Source organism: Bombyx mori, chromosome 16 (assembly GCF_030269925.1).
Source record: "Bombyx mori chromosome 16, ASM3026992v2".
Classification (NCBI taxonomy): domain Eukaryota; kingdom Metazoa; phylum Arthropoda; class Insecta; order Lepidoptera; family Bombycidae; genus Bombyx; species Bombyx mori.
In genome coordinates, this window is record NC_085122.1 from 250,732 (window position 1) to 267,306 (window position 16,575).

General features: G+C 42.1%; 1 protein-coding gene across 1 annotated transcript; it reads right to left on the reverse strand.

The window, feature by feature from the left end:
• Positions 1-1,111: 1,111 nt before the first annotated feature.
• LOC101736148 (nose resistant to fluoxetine protein 6) lies at positions 1,112-13,849 on the reverse strand. Its single transcript, XM_004929066.4, has 12 exons — positions 13,332-13,849; positions 8,859-9,001; positions 7,966-8,290; positions 7,296-7,407; positions 7,045-7,132; positions 6,529-6,695; positions 5,817-6,002; positions 5,192-5,371; positions 4,771-4,924; positions 4,231-4,408; positions 3,821-3,963; positions 1,112-1,961 (listed from the first exon to the last, which is right to left on the reverse strand). Exons 1-12 carry the CDS (start codon positions 13,381-13,383, stop codon positions 1,854-1,856), a joined length of 1,836 nt encoding a protein of 611 aa, XP_004929123.3. The 5' UTR covers positions 13,384-13,849; the 3' UTR covers positions 1,112-1,853.
• Between the last annotated feature and the right edge of the window lie 2,726 nt (positions 13,850-16,575).

The following is a 16,575-nucleotide window of genomic DNA, read 5'->3' on the forward strand; positions in this document are numbered from 1 at the left end:
GGCCACCCACTAAATAACTCCTCTGCACTCTGGCCCGAGTCAGACCCGCTTCTGAGACAGGGTCCGCGAGAAGTACTGCAGTCAGCACTGTAACTGTTCCGGCCGCTCCATGACCTTAACCGGGGGAGGACGTCTTGGGTTGGCGTCCCATGGCCAAAGCAGCCATGGTTATTTAGATTGTGCGTCAGTCGGGAGGAGATACGCGTTCGACAGAATCGCCGATCGACACACAGTGCTATGGACCCCACTGCGCCTACGGACCACGACATTTGGAAAAAGTCGGCACAAAGAGCCGGTAGTCGCCATCAGCCAAAGGACCATGACATTTTAAAATTTACCAGAACATTATTATCTATTTCACTACCGTGCCTCGCCAAAATATCCATAGTGGTAATGTTTTGTTTATGCAAACTTATGCCAAGATATTTCAATTATCATTATGATAAACATGAAGGAAGGAAATCCTAGGAGTAAAATGAATTACTAAACATAGTGATATAATGTGCTTAACATGTTAATACTTTTTCTTTGTCGTATCACTTTTGTCAGAGCGGTCGTGGTCGTCATCCAGCATCATTGTTGTGGGCAGATGTTATGCGCCTCACGAGCAATCGCCACTCCTCCCGGTTTGTGGTGAGCCTGGTGAACTCATGCAAACAGCCGCCAACTGCCGACTTGACTTGGTCGGTCCATCGCATGAGCAACCTTCCACGCGGTCTATATAATACATTGAATTTAGATCGGCGTAGTTTAATTACATAAAGGGCGCGGGAGACCGTCGGCTTCCGTCGGCCGGCTCGGGTCCCGGGGCCAGTCCCGGGCGCGCCGCTACATCCCGGCTCACACTGCAGCATGCGACTGCGTCGCGGACAAAAAAGAGGCTGCCGTAGTTTACTATTCTACAAAATTTCTCGCAAAGCTGAAAAATATTGAATACAGAATCTGACGCTACAGTATATGTGCATAGGCTGTAGCTTGGTGGTGGCCCTGGCGCTGCTGATGTCCCTGAGCGACGGCGATCACAGGTCAGCTGATGCTCCGTGCGCTCGTCTGCCTTCATAAAATAAAACAACACTAAAAGTAATAATTTCTGGGAATAAAATTTACAAAATAATATAACGACTTTTATTTATAACTTTTTTAATTCAATCGCAAATATATAACTTAAATATCAAGTCATAATACTAATGTAAGATTAATAAAACATATACATATATTAGGTACCGTTTATATCGCCATTGCTACTAACTACAAATACATACTTGAGCACAAATCTGTGACATCACGGATCTCGTCAAAGACCCGTGCGACAGTATAGTCGTGACGTCACGCCACTGCAGGAAAACCGATTTACAAAAAGTACAATCACTCCGCGCCTCCGGATAATGTCAGGCGCTATTTTGAAACATATTCCTACTGAATTTTCATCCTAACTCAAACTATTAATACATTATTTTTGTTTAAAACTACTAAATAGGACTTAGATAATTTGTTTACAATTATTAACGTGATCTACATTGTTGAGATTATAGCTACGATACAGCTTGAAATACCCATTTCGGGACACATTGCGGGACACCCCCACGTATTGCACCTGTCTACCACAATCGAGAAGAATCTAATGACAGTAATCATAATACAACAATAAGACAGGAAGTATCCCGCCGCTCAGGCTACTGACGAACCAGACCACAGCACCCAAAAAGTGTGTTGTCCACCAGGCTATAAATAATATTACTTCGGAGACTAAAAATGGAAATTCTGAATTAAATGTCTAAATACATCGGGTTTGCTTTCATAACATTGTACTTAACATTTACTAATCTTAAGCGTATTTTAAAGTTAAAATTGTATCACAAGATGAGTCCCGATATGAACCTCTGGATCGGCATTTCCACAAGAAGAGTGAGAGGGATGGCCAGCAAATACGTGTAGAAACCCGTCGCAGCAAAATCTGCGAACTGAAGCATACATTGTCTTTTATTAACCTAGATCACCACCCACCACTGGAGCAGAGTGCACCCCAGCTACCTGGAAGCACTAGACTCATCCACAGCTCGTTTCAAGAATACATTTCTACCACGTGCTAACAGGCCTTGGAATTAACTCTCTTTTATGACATTGTTACGCCGGTAAGAGTAATGCCATTTATCGCCGAATAGTCGAACGAATATCGAAGGATCTAGTAGCACCTAGAATGCGCGAGAAGTACAACGCCATCTATTGTCAGATAGCGGGAACTATTACTAGAGATGTGTGAAATATTCTCGATAATTCTAGGGATGAGGTATCGGCTATAAAATCTTGTAGAGATGGCACGCAGTGAGTCAGTAATCGGAACTACTCGAAGCGAAACAGCGAATGGATCACCTGAAGCGAAGCGGAAGAAGTGAATTGAGAATTTTAAAGTGTTTGTTGAGTATTTTAAGTGCTCTAAGTGCAAATACAGTGTTAAGTAGTAATTCTGTAGATTTTTTTATTTATCGCGAACCCCAGCGCGTAACAATATTAATATCCTTAGCATTTTGATATGTTCTTCTTCAAACAATGCTTAAACGAATGCTGCCTTCGACAACTACTACGTGTTTAAGGTCTATGTTTGGATTAGCAATAACCGATAGCTGCAAGCCATATTTTGCAAAGCATAAACTTTTATACCTTTCCTTGTCTTATATATTTACAAAGTTGCATTTTTTGTTAAAACTTGTCCCAATAGATTCACCAAGATGTCTAATGTGGCAAATAGAAATCGACACGACGATAAACTATGTTTTCCAAAATCCAAAACTACTTTAAAGACTAATAGTATACTAGGTATGAGCGTTAGGATATTTAATAAACTACCAAAGAAATTAAGAGACCTAGACGATTTTCATTTTAAGAAAAAATTAAAAGATAATCTTATTAGTGGAAATTATTATCACATAAATGATTTTCTTAGGGACGACATTCAAAATAAATGGATTTTTTAATTATTTGTTGAGTTATGGAAAATGAAAGGTAAATTATTTAACATCATGATATCTTGCACTGCACTAAAATTCGCATGTTAAATAATGACAAAGCATACACGCTGCTTTTAACTTATGTAATAACTCTTTTTCACTATGCCGAATAAATTATTTCTTTCTTTCTACTACTTAAACAAACTAAGTCTACATTCACTAACTTAGGTAAAAAGTTTATTAACAGCCTCCCGAGCACCTGCGTCGGGTGACTAATAGACCAAGGTCAGCTGTTTCGCCATCGCATCCACTACAGGATCGGAATCGCAACCCTCAGCGAAACTCAATGAGCTGATGCTATGGAATCTGATTTAGAGTGGGTGGGAAAAAGAACGAGCTTTGTTCTGATATGGAACCGAGAGAAAGGTTGTAAATGAAACCGTTGTGTGAGACTCCGTCGAACATGGTGGGTCGTCGATGACAATACCCTTGGAGGAGAAAGAAAGATTTAATGGCTCAACTAGCGTTACTGGAACCCGTATCCTTTAATAAATGCATGTCGCCACCTACCCACCTTGGGACGTGATGTCTAAACTTCAAATATTATATAATAGTATTATAACATGATCCTCACATGGTGTTAATCCTTCACCGTGAACATGTGAAAAGTACGTAATCCGAGGGGAAATAGCAATGAAGACCTGCAGGATTCGAACCCGGGCACAGTGGCATCGGTCGGGACGAGTCCACCGGCTGTCTTATCCTTTAGGCCGCGATGCGCGACGCGTTAAGGAAAGCACAACATTTACCATCAAACTCCTTAAGCTAAATTAAAATAAAACTAATGATGGACCAAATCACAACAATATACTCACCACGTCTAGAACGGTGGTGGTGGACGGCTGCAGCCTAGAGTGTGCTATTATCGTGTTGACACACCAGTGCAGCATCAGCACCGACAGAGACATGCGGCCCATGGCGTGCCAGCCGCGCCACGCACTAAACTCCTTCAGCATATCTGCCAAATTGCCGAGATTGTTAATACTCCACTTTCCATTGCATACACACAAACACATGCTGAGGAGATTGCTACAATGCACCGTTGATAAAAGCCTATCAAGATTGTTGCAATTCGAGGAAGTCGTTGATCGCATACCTGTATTGTCTGATTCAAATATAAACTACACAAGGCTATCAAACACACATTAGGTAAAAGCGCCAGATTGGAATATTAGGAGTACGTCAAATACCTATTTAACAAACAATAAAATATAGTTCAACTAACTCGATCCTCCATTGAACATTCCAAAGAGTATCAAAGCACAGAAGCAGCTGAAGACCATTCGCTCAAGGGCCACGTAGAACGCAACGAAGCCGCGCGTGCTGAACTCGCGCAGCCACGTGCCCGACAGCACCCAGAACACCAGGACCAGGGGAGCCAGCTGGTACAGTATGTTCACAACCTAGAATCAACAACTTCGCACATACATACATCGAAGTGCATGACGCAGCAATACAAGCTGTCCTATCGCGGGCTAGCCCTGTGGTAGCATTAGTGCTCGGCATAAGCACCTAATGCATCACTGCCGCTCTCACTCCCAACTCAAGAGCAACACGTGTTCACACTTCATCAATATTTATAGTTCTAATAATTCATGTTTCATTTTTATTGCAGAACGCGGCCTTTCACATTCATGCGTGAATCTGTATTGTATTGACTACGCATTCAATTATGTAGAACAGTTAGTTCACACACGAGATCTGGCAAGTTCTTGATTACAAGGGATCAAGCTAATTTTAAAGCTAAGAAACTTAAAAATCTTACAAAGGAAATGTCCCTCTTCTTAAGTCCTTTCTCCTGAAGTTCGAAATGAACATGTGCCAAGAAGAGACCGATGAAGCAAGCGGGCAGGCTGCCCCACGGCGACGTGTACAGGCGGGAGAACGAGGGGACGTTCAGGTACATATTGCGGATGTTCCTGGGAAGGAGAGCTTATTGAAGGTCAAAGGAACTGGCATTACTATTTTTAATTACCAAGCTTCGTTGGACCGGACCGCCCATTTATTTATTTGTTTAAATATTTGCTACACGTCCTCATCAGTTCAAGTTCATCGTATACACCTTGTATTTGAACTCAGATACCAGCAGTTTTGTTCGAGCGGCCAACGCATTGACCAGGGAAGAAATTGCCTATAGTCTGCCAACACTGGGCAGGCAGTGCTTACTACACTAAAACAACACTTACTCAGGCGTAGCAAAGTACACGAGAGCTTGCCAATCAAAAGCATACGACAGTCCGGCGTTGAGCAGTAATGATGATACAAAAAGTGCTCCCAGGACTTTAAGGGCAATGTCGCGACGAGAAGCCAGATACAGCGTTAGAGCCGAGCCCAGGATATACAGCTGCATATCCACCGCTAGGAACCTGAAATTAGAGGAATCAGTTAATGAAGTTCAAGAATTGCGTTGTTCAATTCTCGAATAAGTGTTTCATTTTAAATTGCTTATTTTCTGGAAACATTTGAAAGTAATTACGTCAGAAGTGTGAGCTGTCAGTCTGTAAGGGCCGTGGCCATCGTTTGGCCTAATTCTTTGGCGAACTGGTCGTGCAGCATTCGAATAGAAGACACACCCACAATATTTTAGCTCCGGTAACCAATGTAAAATAAAATCGATTTGGGCGTTCACCTTGCCACGTGAGCGAACAAAACAATCTCTAGTAATATCTGATTTTCAGTTTTTAGCCACTAACATAACTAACTCAGTACTGCAGACGTTCAACTCCTGGTATTATGACTCCATACAACAAACACAATGGCGAGTCCAGTGAGGACCTCACCGGACCACCGATATCATGGCGGTGTACTAACCACGTCTGCACCAAGCAATGCTCCTCAGCTTGAACCAAGTTATTAATAAAGAACGCTTGGAACCAAAACTTCTTCCTGCAGATGGCGCTCTCGGCCTCCACCAGAGTAGGCCACAGGGGCCCGCTGCGGGCGTAAGGCCACCATGTTGCCGAGTATCCCACCACTAGTAGATAGACAGGGGTTATCCTAGAATTTAAGAATTCTCACTTAAGCAAAACAATCAGTCACAAAATGGTGATACACATAAAGAACGGAAAGATAAGGAGGACAAGAGCAGGCGTGACAGCCACGGTTCAAAATTATATGTTTTACGTGACAAATAAACAAAATGAGTGTTTTCCCTTCCCTCATTCTGTAAAATCTTACGCTTTTCCAAATTGAATAATTCTAGTTCAACGAGAATTGTCCTAAATATTTTGATAGGAGACAAAATATGGCCATGTTTCTATCGCAGTAGCTGAAAAGTTTAAGATTCGTATGACTTTCTTCCTTTATAAGCTTTAATTTCTGGTACTAATTTCAACACGTACATTTAGCTATCATAACTGGGGTTGGGTCGACAGATAGACGGACAACAAAGTGATCTTATGAGGGTTCCGTTTTGTGCATCAGACACCTAAAAAATACCTAAACTGGTCCAGCCACTGACTTTATGTAAAGAAATTTAAATTATTGAAGTGAAGTAACCAAGCTCAGTAACCTGTATGCTCACCTAGCGATACGTTTCAAAATACACAACGGGAGGTGCTTGAATTTGAGCTCGTGAGTTTTTGAAGCAAGCAGCAGGTTGTAGGCGAGCAGGAAGTTGGACATCACCAAGAAGAATTGGATTAAAGTTGTGCCATTGAAAAACAACATCAGTAGCGGAGACTTGACTATCTGTGGAAATATTTCAAATATTTAGTATCATGACGATGCCATATTAATAAAAAGCCATTGTGCTGCAACTCTCAAACAACAACAGACTTTTAGTTTCAAATCCTCTAAATCTTCTTAATCTCAATCTTGTTCGTTTCGATGTTGTTTCCTTCTTAACTAACATTTGTCGATGATAGGATTGAAGCATCGATCCCCAATATGAAGGATGATGGCGGTACCCCACGCAATTCTTGCATGCACGCCAGCCATACAAGGATTGCGTGGAGCAGAAAATAAAGCCATTGCCTTCTTTAAGACCTTTTCCAAGTCTTTTTTTGAACATGTGGGAAACGAAAATTTTCTGACGTACCTCCTCAATAAATCGAGGGTTGAATACATAAAAGGAGCCACGTATAACGCCGCTGTGGGTCAGTATTGTCAGAGACATCAGGAACACCCTGGAATAACAAAATATTTGTTGGCTTAATGTACTGTGATGAAGCGCTTAACCAAAAACAACCCAATTTTATAATGTCCCATCAGTTTCAGATTCAAGCAATGGTTACAACAACCGAAGGAATGCAAAAGGAATATGATTAATACAAAAAAGTGTAATTTTACCTCACACCCTGGACAGGGTTAAGAGCCGAGAGCCGTGGGTCGCCATCCTCATAGGTAGCTATCAGACGATTCCAATTAGAGCGCAAGGACCACGACACTAAGTGTTTGCTCTCTGGAAATAAACAGACCCTTTGGTTTCAGTTGCAAGCTAGACTAGCTTTACTCTACATGTATTATGCACACCGGTGTGCCTTTATTGTTTGTTGCACAATCCTTTTATTCAATACGAAGGTTTTCAATGCTAGACCATATGTCTCCGGTAACACCAGCTCTTCCCTTCGTGTTTCAAAGTTTTCTGCTATTATGAGGTGAGGTTGGAGAATAGACAATACTATTGTTGTACATTACATACTCCTTAATTCGCTGGTTGCAACTTTCGAAATTACATGCTCTCACGATTTTTGCTAAATAATCCGAGTCTTATTCTTCGAACTCGCAAAGTATGAAAACTTTGAGTCATATGTTATCAGGTGTATGTGTCTGAGTGGTCTGACTGGTAGTCCAGCCGTAGTCCAGGCTTCGCTGAGCCCCTGACGTTGTCGACGTCCGTGAACGATGATAACCACTCACCATCAGGTGGGCCGTATTCTCGAATCTGCTTACAAGGGCAACAATAATAAGATCAATAGAAAATATAATATTTATGAAAACTAAAATAGATAATACCTACTTTTTCTTTCGTCGCCAAGTAGCAAGTCATAAGCAGTTCCTATGAAATTGAAGAACAATAAGGCACAAACGACGGACAGGAATATCTTTTGCGGTTCATCCATCGGCTCCTGTGTATTTTTCCTTGCAAACTCCTGGGCAAACGATCTGCAGTACTGGAGCTTTTGAAGCGAGAGTCGGAACGCATACTTTTCCCCCCAACGATTGGCACATTGTTCGAAGCGCAGTGAAGTGTTTGTTTCTGACGCAGTGCCACATCGCGAGCTGACACAGTAGCCGCGGTAAAGTACCGTCCGGTTGAAGTTCGAAGGATGTTCAGAGTACTCCTGGTTAGAACGTCAGGGAATTATTAGAGTGTCGCGATTCTGGCAGGCTTCTCTATGGGATTGGTCTCCGGATGTACTGCCAACAAGGTGTATTTGTAGGTGTCAATAGTATTCACTACATTTTGCAATTGAAACCTACTCATGGGTTAAACGTACTTGAAACGTTACTGTTTTTACTTTAACCCTGATATGAATCGTTCGTAGCTTAATGTATATCTGCCCCACCCGAGAGGCGGACTCTCAATCAGCAATCTTATTCACTTTGCTTATCATTGAGCTATTCTTACTAGAAGTAGCAACTTGTAGATAAATATTATGTAAAATTCGCGGTACCAATATTGTTCTCTGATCTGGTGGGCTGGGAAAAAATATACCAGTCATAGCCTTACATCAACTTTCCTTGGAAATGGTGGGTACACTAGGTGAGGAATTAGTGCAAATGCTGGTAATTAAGTATATTAACTATACAGGCAGCCAAACAGACTATTATCTAACAAGATCCTCTGACCATTACTCGCTTAGGTTTATAATGAAAAGTCTAGATAAAAATTAGACCAAGAGACAGTACCTTCATTAACTCATAAGTCGGGTGTTCTGGAGTGACTGGTGTAATGTGGAAACTGCCCACACAATAGAGGCCACCAGGCTGGGAGAGGCAGGTGTCATAGTCATCCAGGTGAAATAGACGCGGGAACCTCGAGTACTCCTCATCTGGACAAAACGATTCAATTGTAGTACAGGGCATTAGGAGCACGCGGCCAGTGTCACAAACAGTGCTCATTGATATACAGCATGGGCGACTCCGGGGCACACGCTGATCAGCTTCTAAGGTTAAAATCCGAAGTTCAAATAAGGTCAAATAAAATGAGCTGGAGGTCTATAAGCTACCCAAGTACCGGTTGAGTATTAACTACATCCGCTGGAGTCTGGTGGAGAGCTCTGTAGTTGAGATGAGTCGTCCTGGTGCTAAGTGGTTACTGGAGCCAATAGACATCTAGAACGTATTTTTTTATTGCCCTTGTAGGCAGAGAAGCATACGGCCCACCTGATAGTGAGTGTTTACCGTCGCCCATGGACTTCAGCAATGGGGCAGAGCCAAGCAGCTGCCTACCGTCTCTGAAGGAAGCGACAGAACGCTACTTTACTAAAAAGCGCCGCGACACGTTAACCCTCTTACCACCGCTCTACCTCGTGGCTACCGCTATTTAAATATCCGAACCAGACGGCGGGACAACGCCGTGCCGCCGTCCCCCGAAACATATCTTGTCGGATCCCCGGGTCCACTCACAGTGGTTTTAGCCTCGTCAACCGACGATCACCGCACTCATCCAACACGCCGATTAGAACTAGTCTAGTCTAGCCATAGGCACAACCCAGTCAGTTTCTCGCCGGATCTTATCAGTGGTTTACGATTCCGATTCTGTGGTAGATTATGCGAAGCACTACTCTTGTTTGGGCCACGGCCAGTGCTAGCAACGTCCTCAGGTTAGAGCCCCGAGAGCTCACCTACTCGCACGGTTACGCTGACATAGCCTCTCAAGGACACCACCTTAAGTAGGGAAAAAAGCCACAAGCAGACTGACTCTGGCATTTATAATAAATATTATGGATGGAACCGTTTAAAAACCAGTTACAAAGTTATATATCCAAAACATTTTAAAGATAATAATTTATTTAGATTTACTATCTTGTGATTCATAGATTATCTAGGGAAAACCAAGAAAAAAAACAAAGTAGTGATTAATGTTGTAATAATCTATCAAATACCACGAGGCGTTCTTTTTCTGTTGTGTTTTTTACTATCAGGACCAGATTTGTATAAAAACTAATAAGATAATTAAATAAGATCGATAATTAATTACAGTTCCTGAAGCGAAGTGAGGGCGGGTCGCTAGTATTGAATACAGGCGCGGCCGCGCTCCGCCCTCTCACTACTCTCCTCAAATTCCAAAATATATTCATTCATTCTCAATTTATTCAATACTAGCGACCCACCCTCGCTTCGCTTCGGAAACATTAAAACACAAATGAAACAAAAAAAAAAAAAAAAAAGTTGCCTATGTTCATCAGGGACAATGTCGGCTTTTAATGAAAAAAGAATTTTTCAAATCGGTCCAGTAGTTTCGGAGCCTGTTCGAAACAAACAAACAAACAAATCTTTCCTCTTTATAATATTAGTATAGATTAGTATAGACATATTTTTGTGCTGCATCGCAACTCAAATGTGGTTAAGTTGGAATCGGAGCTTATGTGTTTGTGCTCACATAAATAGTGGTCAGATGAATTTACGGGATGGCCGAGACGATTAGGACATCATCAGGCAGGAGGTAGGACGAATTTACAGTTACATAGGGATGAGTACCACGCCGCCCTTCAGACGTCACACGTCATACGTCAAAGCTTCGCGGCAAAAATGAACAAGACCATTTCTTTCGCAAAACAGTTGCGTTCAAATTTGAAGCCATAATATGTTTATCTTGTTGTGTTACGGTCACAGCTCTATACGGTATGTATACGGCACAGAACAGCCTCCGAAAACTAAATACATCGAAACAAATTTACGAACCGGACATTCTAATTTGCCTTAAAAAATATTACAATTTTATCATGACAAAGTCGTTTGATACATTATTCATTAACATTGAATGTCGACGCTAGAAGCTGGAAGACGGAGCGCTGTAGCGGATTATCAAATTGGACGATAACTGCGCGTGTGACCGGCGACCAACTCGACCGGTCTTACAGGTCCTTGCTTCTAACCACGTCACCCAATATCAGAGCCACGTAATTCCCATGGATTTATCACATGACAATGAGAGACACATGCCCGGGAATCGGTATCAAGGCTAAGTTAGAAACGTTATCCCTATTCCATGATGCTTCTTGTATTGAAATGTTAACGATTTAACGGAAAGCAGCGGCTTGGCTCTGCCCCTGGGATTGCTGAAGTCCATGGGCGACGGTATCCATTCACCATGAGGTGGGCCCTATGATCCGTGGCAAAAAAGATCTCCGAAGACGAGATATTGCGTAATATGGATGTGCTCTGCTCACTGGTACCTGAGTTTGTGAACAATCCAAATGCCTGTCTTCTGCATAGAGCCAAATGGAAGGTTCCAAAGAATTCTTATATTTACTTGCAGCTTCTTCGCAGATCCAAACCCAACCTAATGCGAAGACCTGCACTAGAGAATTCTCCATTCTGACACAAGTTTCCGTTGTCCCTCCTGAACCATGTTCCCAGACAACTGATATCCTTATATCATACTGGTGATAGATCTCTTGAGGGTCCGCGCGGATAGGTACCACCACCCTGCCTATTTCTGCCGTGAAGCAGTAATGCGTTTCAGTTTGAAGGGTGGAGTAGCCGTTGTAACTATACCTGAGACCTTAGAATTTATATCTCAAGGTGGGTGGTGCATTTAGCAAGCAATAAAAAAATATCATGCATCCCGCGGCATCCCCCGTGCAATATATGCTATCAATGAACAGCATGTCATGGATATGCAGAACAAAAGCGTGGGGGAGAGTACCGCTCCGTGTGGAAGACCAGCGACTGTACCATGGGGGCAACAACCACCAAAACTGTGTATTGCTCGTCTAATTCAGTTGGGTTTTTTCCCTCCAGATTTGACACCATGTACAATTTTTAGACATAAATTATCTAAAATATTGTTTTTTGTTTCAAAATTCAAATTCAAATCAAATTAAAAAAATAATTGAATATTTTTATCTACTAAAAGCAATAGATATAACAAGGTAAAACGAGTTGAGTTGAGTTTTTGATACCTATATGATATAGTTTCGGATGCACGCTGACGACAATAATAGTACTAGAATTATTATTTCATTAAGTAATTCATTGAATTAAATCATTCTCTGATAAATTTGTTATATTTTTATGTTGTTTTTAAATGTGTATATGAATATGTATGTGAATATACGAGTATATGATAGAGATTATATATAGATATATGTGTAAATTTTATATTATTATCATGATATAATATTGTGTACGTTGTTGTATGTGATTATATATATATTTATACCGTGTATGTGTTTGTATATGTATGAAGTATTATTATCAGTTTGGTTATTTTCACATTAATTTTTAATTTTCACATTATGCATCTACCACAGGTTTCTCTACACCACCCTTGTTTGACTAGTAGAGAATGCCTTAGGCATTAAGTCCGCAATTGTACTTCTGTGCATTAAGTTAAATAAATAAATATATCCAGCTCCTTGCCAACACAGAGTGTGCAAGCCTTTAAAGGGAGTGTCGTGCCGTGCTTGCCAGCGTAAAGTGCTGGTGGTGGTTTACTGGCGGTAGGGCGCCTTGTGAGCCCTCACGCTTCATTCTGCCGAGAATCAGTAGCGCGTTTCTGTTTAAACGATGGGACTGCCGTTCTACTGTAGAATCGAGACTTAGGATTCATGTCTTCAGATGGGTCGCGGCGTTTACATTGGTGGTGTGTATGAACCCGGGAACCACTTAACACCGGACGAACCGTAAGTTCAGTCACCCAGCATAGGTCTCCGCATAAATAAAAATAATAATAAATAACAGGCTTATTCATGATAATTTATCGGAGTTACAATAAGACTGCAAAGAAGTGATTTTCATTATAAAAAATAGTTAAGACGAATAATTCGAATGTAGTTTAGTACGCATTGGTGTAAAGTTGCGATAAGTCATTCTGAGTAGCGGCCTTAGGTATATGTAGCTTACTCTCGCACTTAGGATCAACTTAATTTCTAAACTAAAATTTTATTTCTAAGCAACTTAATTTCTACTAATAAATAAATATTAAATCTTCCAAAAAAAATTCGGTAAATACGGGAGTACGGCAATTTGTGATTAAGCACACCGCACCAGTTATAAAGTCTTCTTAATGTTGGTGACGAAGCAACCGCGACTGCCTCTCCCGACAGCGGCCCGGGCCCACCCCATGCGACGTCGATCAGGGTGGGGGTTATTCAAACTCAAATGAGAGTTGATGAGAGTTAATTGTATTTTAAAAAACTACAACATTCATACCGCTAAGTCCATGCGCCGCTGTCGAAACAAGCAATAACACTAAGACCGACATTTCGCACGGCACCACAGAACGCACGCGCACATTTGTCAAAGCTGGACTGAAACAGCGCGATACAAAAGCTTACATTATATTGTGTAAGCACGCGAATAACACGCGCTCCTAACTGTAACGTCACAGCCACAGCCGCGCCGCCGCAGCCGCAGGACGAAGGACGAGAAGGACCGACACGGTGCTAGTTCAAAATGTTTGGCAAACGAGTAAGTCACCTCACACGATTGCGAAACTTAACAAATTCCTCCGAAAAGCGTGATGTTTGAAGTGAAATTTAAAATAGACAAAAAGAACTTGAAACAATAAGTACTCGTAAGTTAAATTAGAAATAGAAAAAGACTTGAAATAATTACTAATTTCATAATACTAAGTGAGCTTTATTTGCCTGCTGCGAACACCCGGCCTATCCTACTTAACGAATCAAGTGTCACAAACATAGAACCCTCATAAGTTCTTCCTCGCCATATACCTACAGGGATTTTAATGGAATTCTACTGGCGGTGAGTGGCTGCGCTACTACGCACTGTTTATTTTAATAATAATGTAAATGCTTCCTGACGCATAACGCAACTGCGTGCACACGGCGCGCGCGCGGTGGTCCTGATCTTTTATAGATTATTTTCGTTATAATTTTTCAATTATCGAGTGGGAAAATGTCAGATGAAATATGACCGTTCCAACAATTTTAAAATGAAGACTTTTCAACGAAAGTTTTGTTTAAAAAATATATTATGTTGAAAAGCTTTAGATACATGGGACATTTCTAGTCACACACAGGCGACGTGAGCGCCCTTCTGTACCGCGGGCCCCCTCGCGGTCGCCGGACCAGGACTATGTGAGCTTTAATGAGACGGCAATATGTTGCATTGAAGTCAGTATTCGCGTATTTGCCAAGAAGGACTTGGTCGTCACAACGCCACGATCCAAAGGGTAACCCAGTAGGATCTCGTGAATATTCTGACACTTGGAATCAATACGTCGATCAGATCAGTTTATTGGTGGTAGGTCCTCTTGTGAGTCCACGCGAGTAGGTACCACCACCCCGCCTGTTTCTGCCGTGAAGCAGTAATGCGTTTCGGTTTGAAGTGTGGGGCAGCCGTTGTAACTATACTGAGATCTTAGAACTTAAATCTCAAGGTGGGTGGCGCATTTACGTCGTAGATGTCTATGGGCTCCAGTAACCACTTAATACCAGGTGGGCTGTGAACTCGTTCTCCCATCTAAGCAATAAAAAAAAAGAAAAAAAAGAAATAATCATTGTTCCGTGTCCGAGTCACTTCGAAGGCAAAGCCTAAGTTGGCTTCCGAAATGTTGCTTGTTTGTGCCATTGCCATTGCGTTTGTTCAATGTCAATGAGCGACGGTGGCCACATATGACAGGCCTTTAACACGTCAGCCTACAGAGGCCATTGAAAATCAAAATAGCACTGCGGGGCACAAACTCACGATCCATTTGTTGCAGAACAGCTACCGAGGTCCGTAGACTAGTGAATGAAATCTTGAGACGTGAGGTTGTAGTCTAAGTGATATTGGAATGGTTGGTTGACTCTCTTCAGACCAAAACTTGTGCTTGCTATGTGACACCAGCACACGCCGGGTTGAAACCATCCCTTTTACCGACAGTTCATAAAGGGAAGAAACTGCTCTGTAGCCGCGCGCCGAGCTCACGGGCCCTACTGTGCAGACGAATCCGCAGGTCGCGGACCTTAGTTCGTGCTTGTTTTATTTATTTTTACATTTCGATGAAATAAAAATTTACAGTTTTCGGAAGAATGAAGGAATAAAAAAATACTTAATGATAAAATAAACATAAAACTAAGCTTTGAAACTAGTTTTTCGATCACAGCAAACAACATATAATAATATGTATTTGCACACGTCCTTGTTGCCCTAAATATTAACCATTACGTAACTCTGTTATTGGTTTCAGCAAATTTAGGCTTTAAGGTTACGTGTTGGCGCAGCGCGAGTCGTAGGCAGGCAGCCGCGGTCCGCCTGGGTCACTGTCTAGGTCAACTGAGCCGGTGACTCACTGACGCAATACGCACAGTCAAAGATTTCAAATAATATCGAATTTGTATGTTCTTCTTCTTATCAGCCCACAGACGTCCACTGCTGGACGTAGGCCTCCCCCAAGCCTCCCCACTGAACATCTTGAAATCGGCAATAGCACATTAGAGCCTGTGGTTCTAATAGATGGAAAACCCGCCAAACATGGTTCCGCCATGGATAAACCTTCCTCCCGATCCACTAACGGTGATTTTAGGTACCTCGAGCACCGGTCGTCGTTCTCGTCGAACCCGTCGCTTGCGACGAATTGCTCGACCAGTAAATTAACCCACAGACACAACCCACTGAGTTTTTCGCCGGATCTTAGTGGGTCGCGTTTCCGATCCGTTGGTAGATTCTGCGAAGCACCGCTCTTGTTAGGGTTCGTATTAGAAACGTCGTCAGGCTTGAGCGCCGTGAGCTCACCTACTAGTTAAGGTTACGCTGAAATAGCCTCTCAAAGCTATCAGCATAGGTAGGAAAAAAAAGATAAACAAATAACGCTCTTTTACAAAATGGAGTGCCGTGTGTGCCATGAGAATGGTTTCAGTGTTAGATCTCTGATGAAACATTATAAAGATAGACATGGTGTTCCCGGTTGTGTTACATGTTGTGAAAAAAAATTATTGAGCACATGGCTTACCATCTACAGGTAAACATTTTTATATAAGGAAAAAACTATCTATCTTCTTTGTCTATCTTTCAACCCACAGACGTTCACTGAATTTATATATTTTTTGTTAATTCAATCCATAAGCTGCAAGTTGGCAGCAGCTGGTTCGCGCACGCACTACCTTTCATCTTGCCGTTGTGCAGACACCGCCACCTCTATTATCGACGTGTGACCGTCGCCGTCCTCGTCGAACCCGTCGCTTGCGACGAAGGGCCCGACAAGTGAATTAGAATTGATCTTCTCAGTGGGTCGCGTTTCCGATCCGGTGGTAGATTCTATGAAGCACTGGTCTTGCTAGGGCCAATGTTAGCAACACACCTGGCTTGAGCCCACCTACACGTCAAGGAGAAGCTGATATACCCTCTCAAGGCTATCAGCATAGGAAGGAAAAACACTCTTTTATAGTCGTTATCTTTTAATTTTTTTTCTTATCTAAGCTGATGGTCTTGAGAGATCATATCAGCGTCACCG

Excerpts from the sequence above, each read along its gene's own strand:
- LOC101736148 (XM_004929066.4), bottom strand. The coding sequence starts at position 13,383 with ATGTCGGTCTTAGTGTTATTGCTTGTTTCGACAGCGGCGCATGGACTT. Across the intron at positions 5,372-5,816 it reads CATTGCTTGGTGCAGACGTG|GTTCCTAGCGGTGGATATGC; the intron begins GTTAGTACACCG and ends CTCTAATTTCAG. Across the intron at positions 3,964-4,230 it reads AATGTTCAATGGAGGATCGA|ATATGCTGAAGGAGTTTAGT; the intron begins GTTAGTTGAACT and ends GCAATTTGGCAG.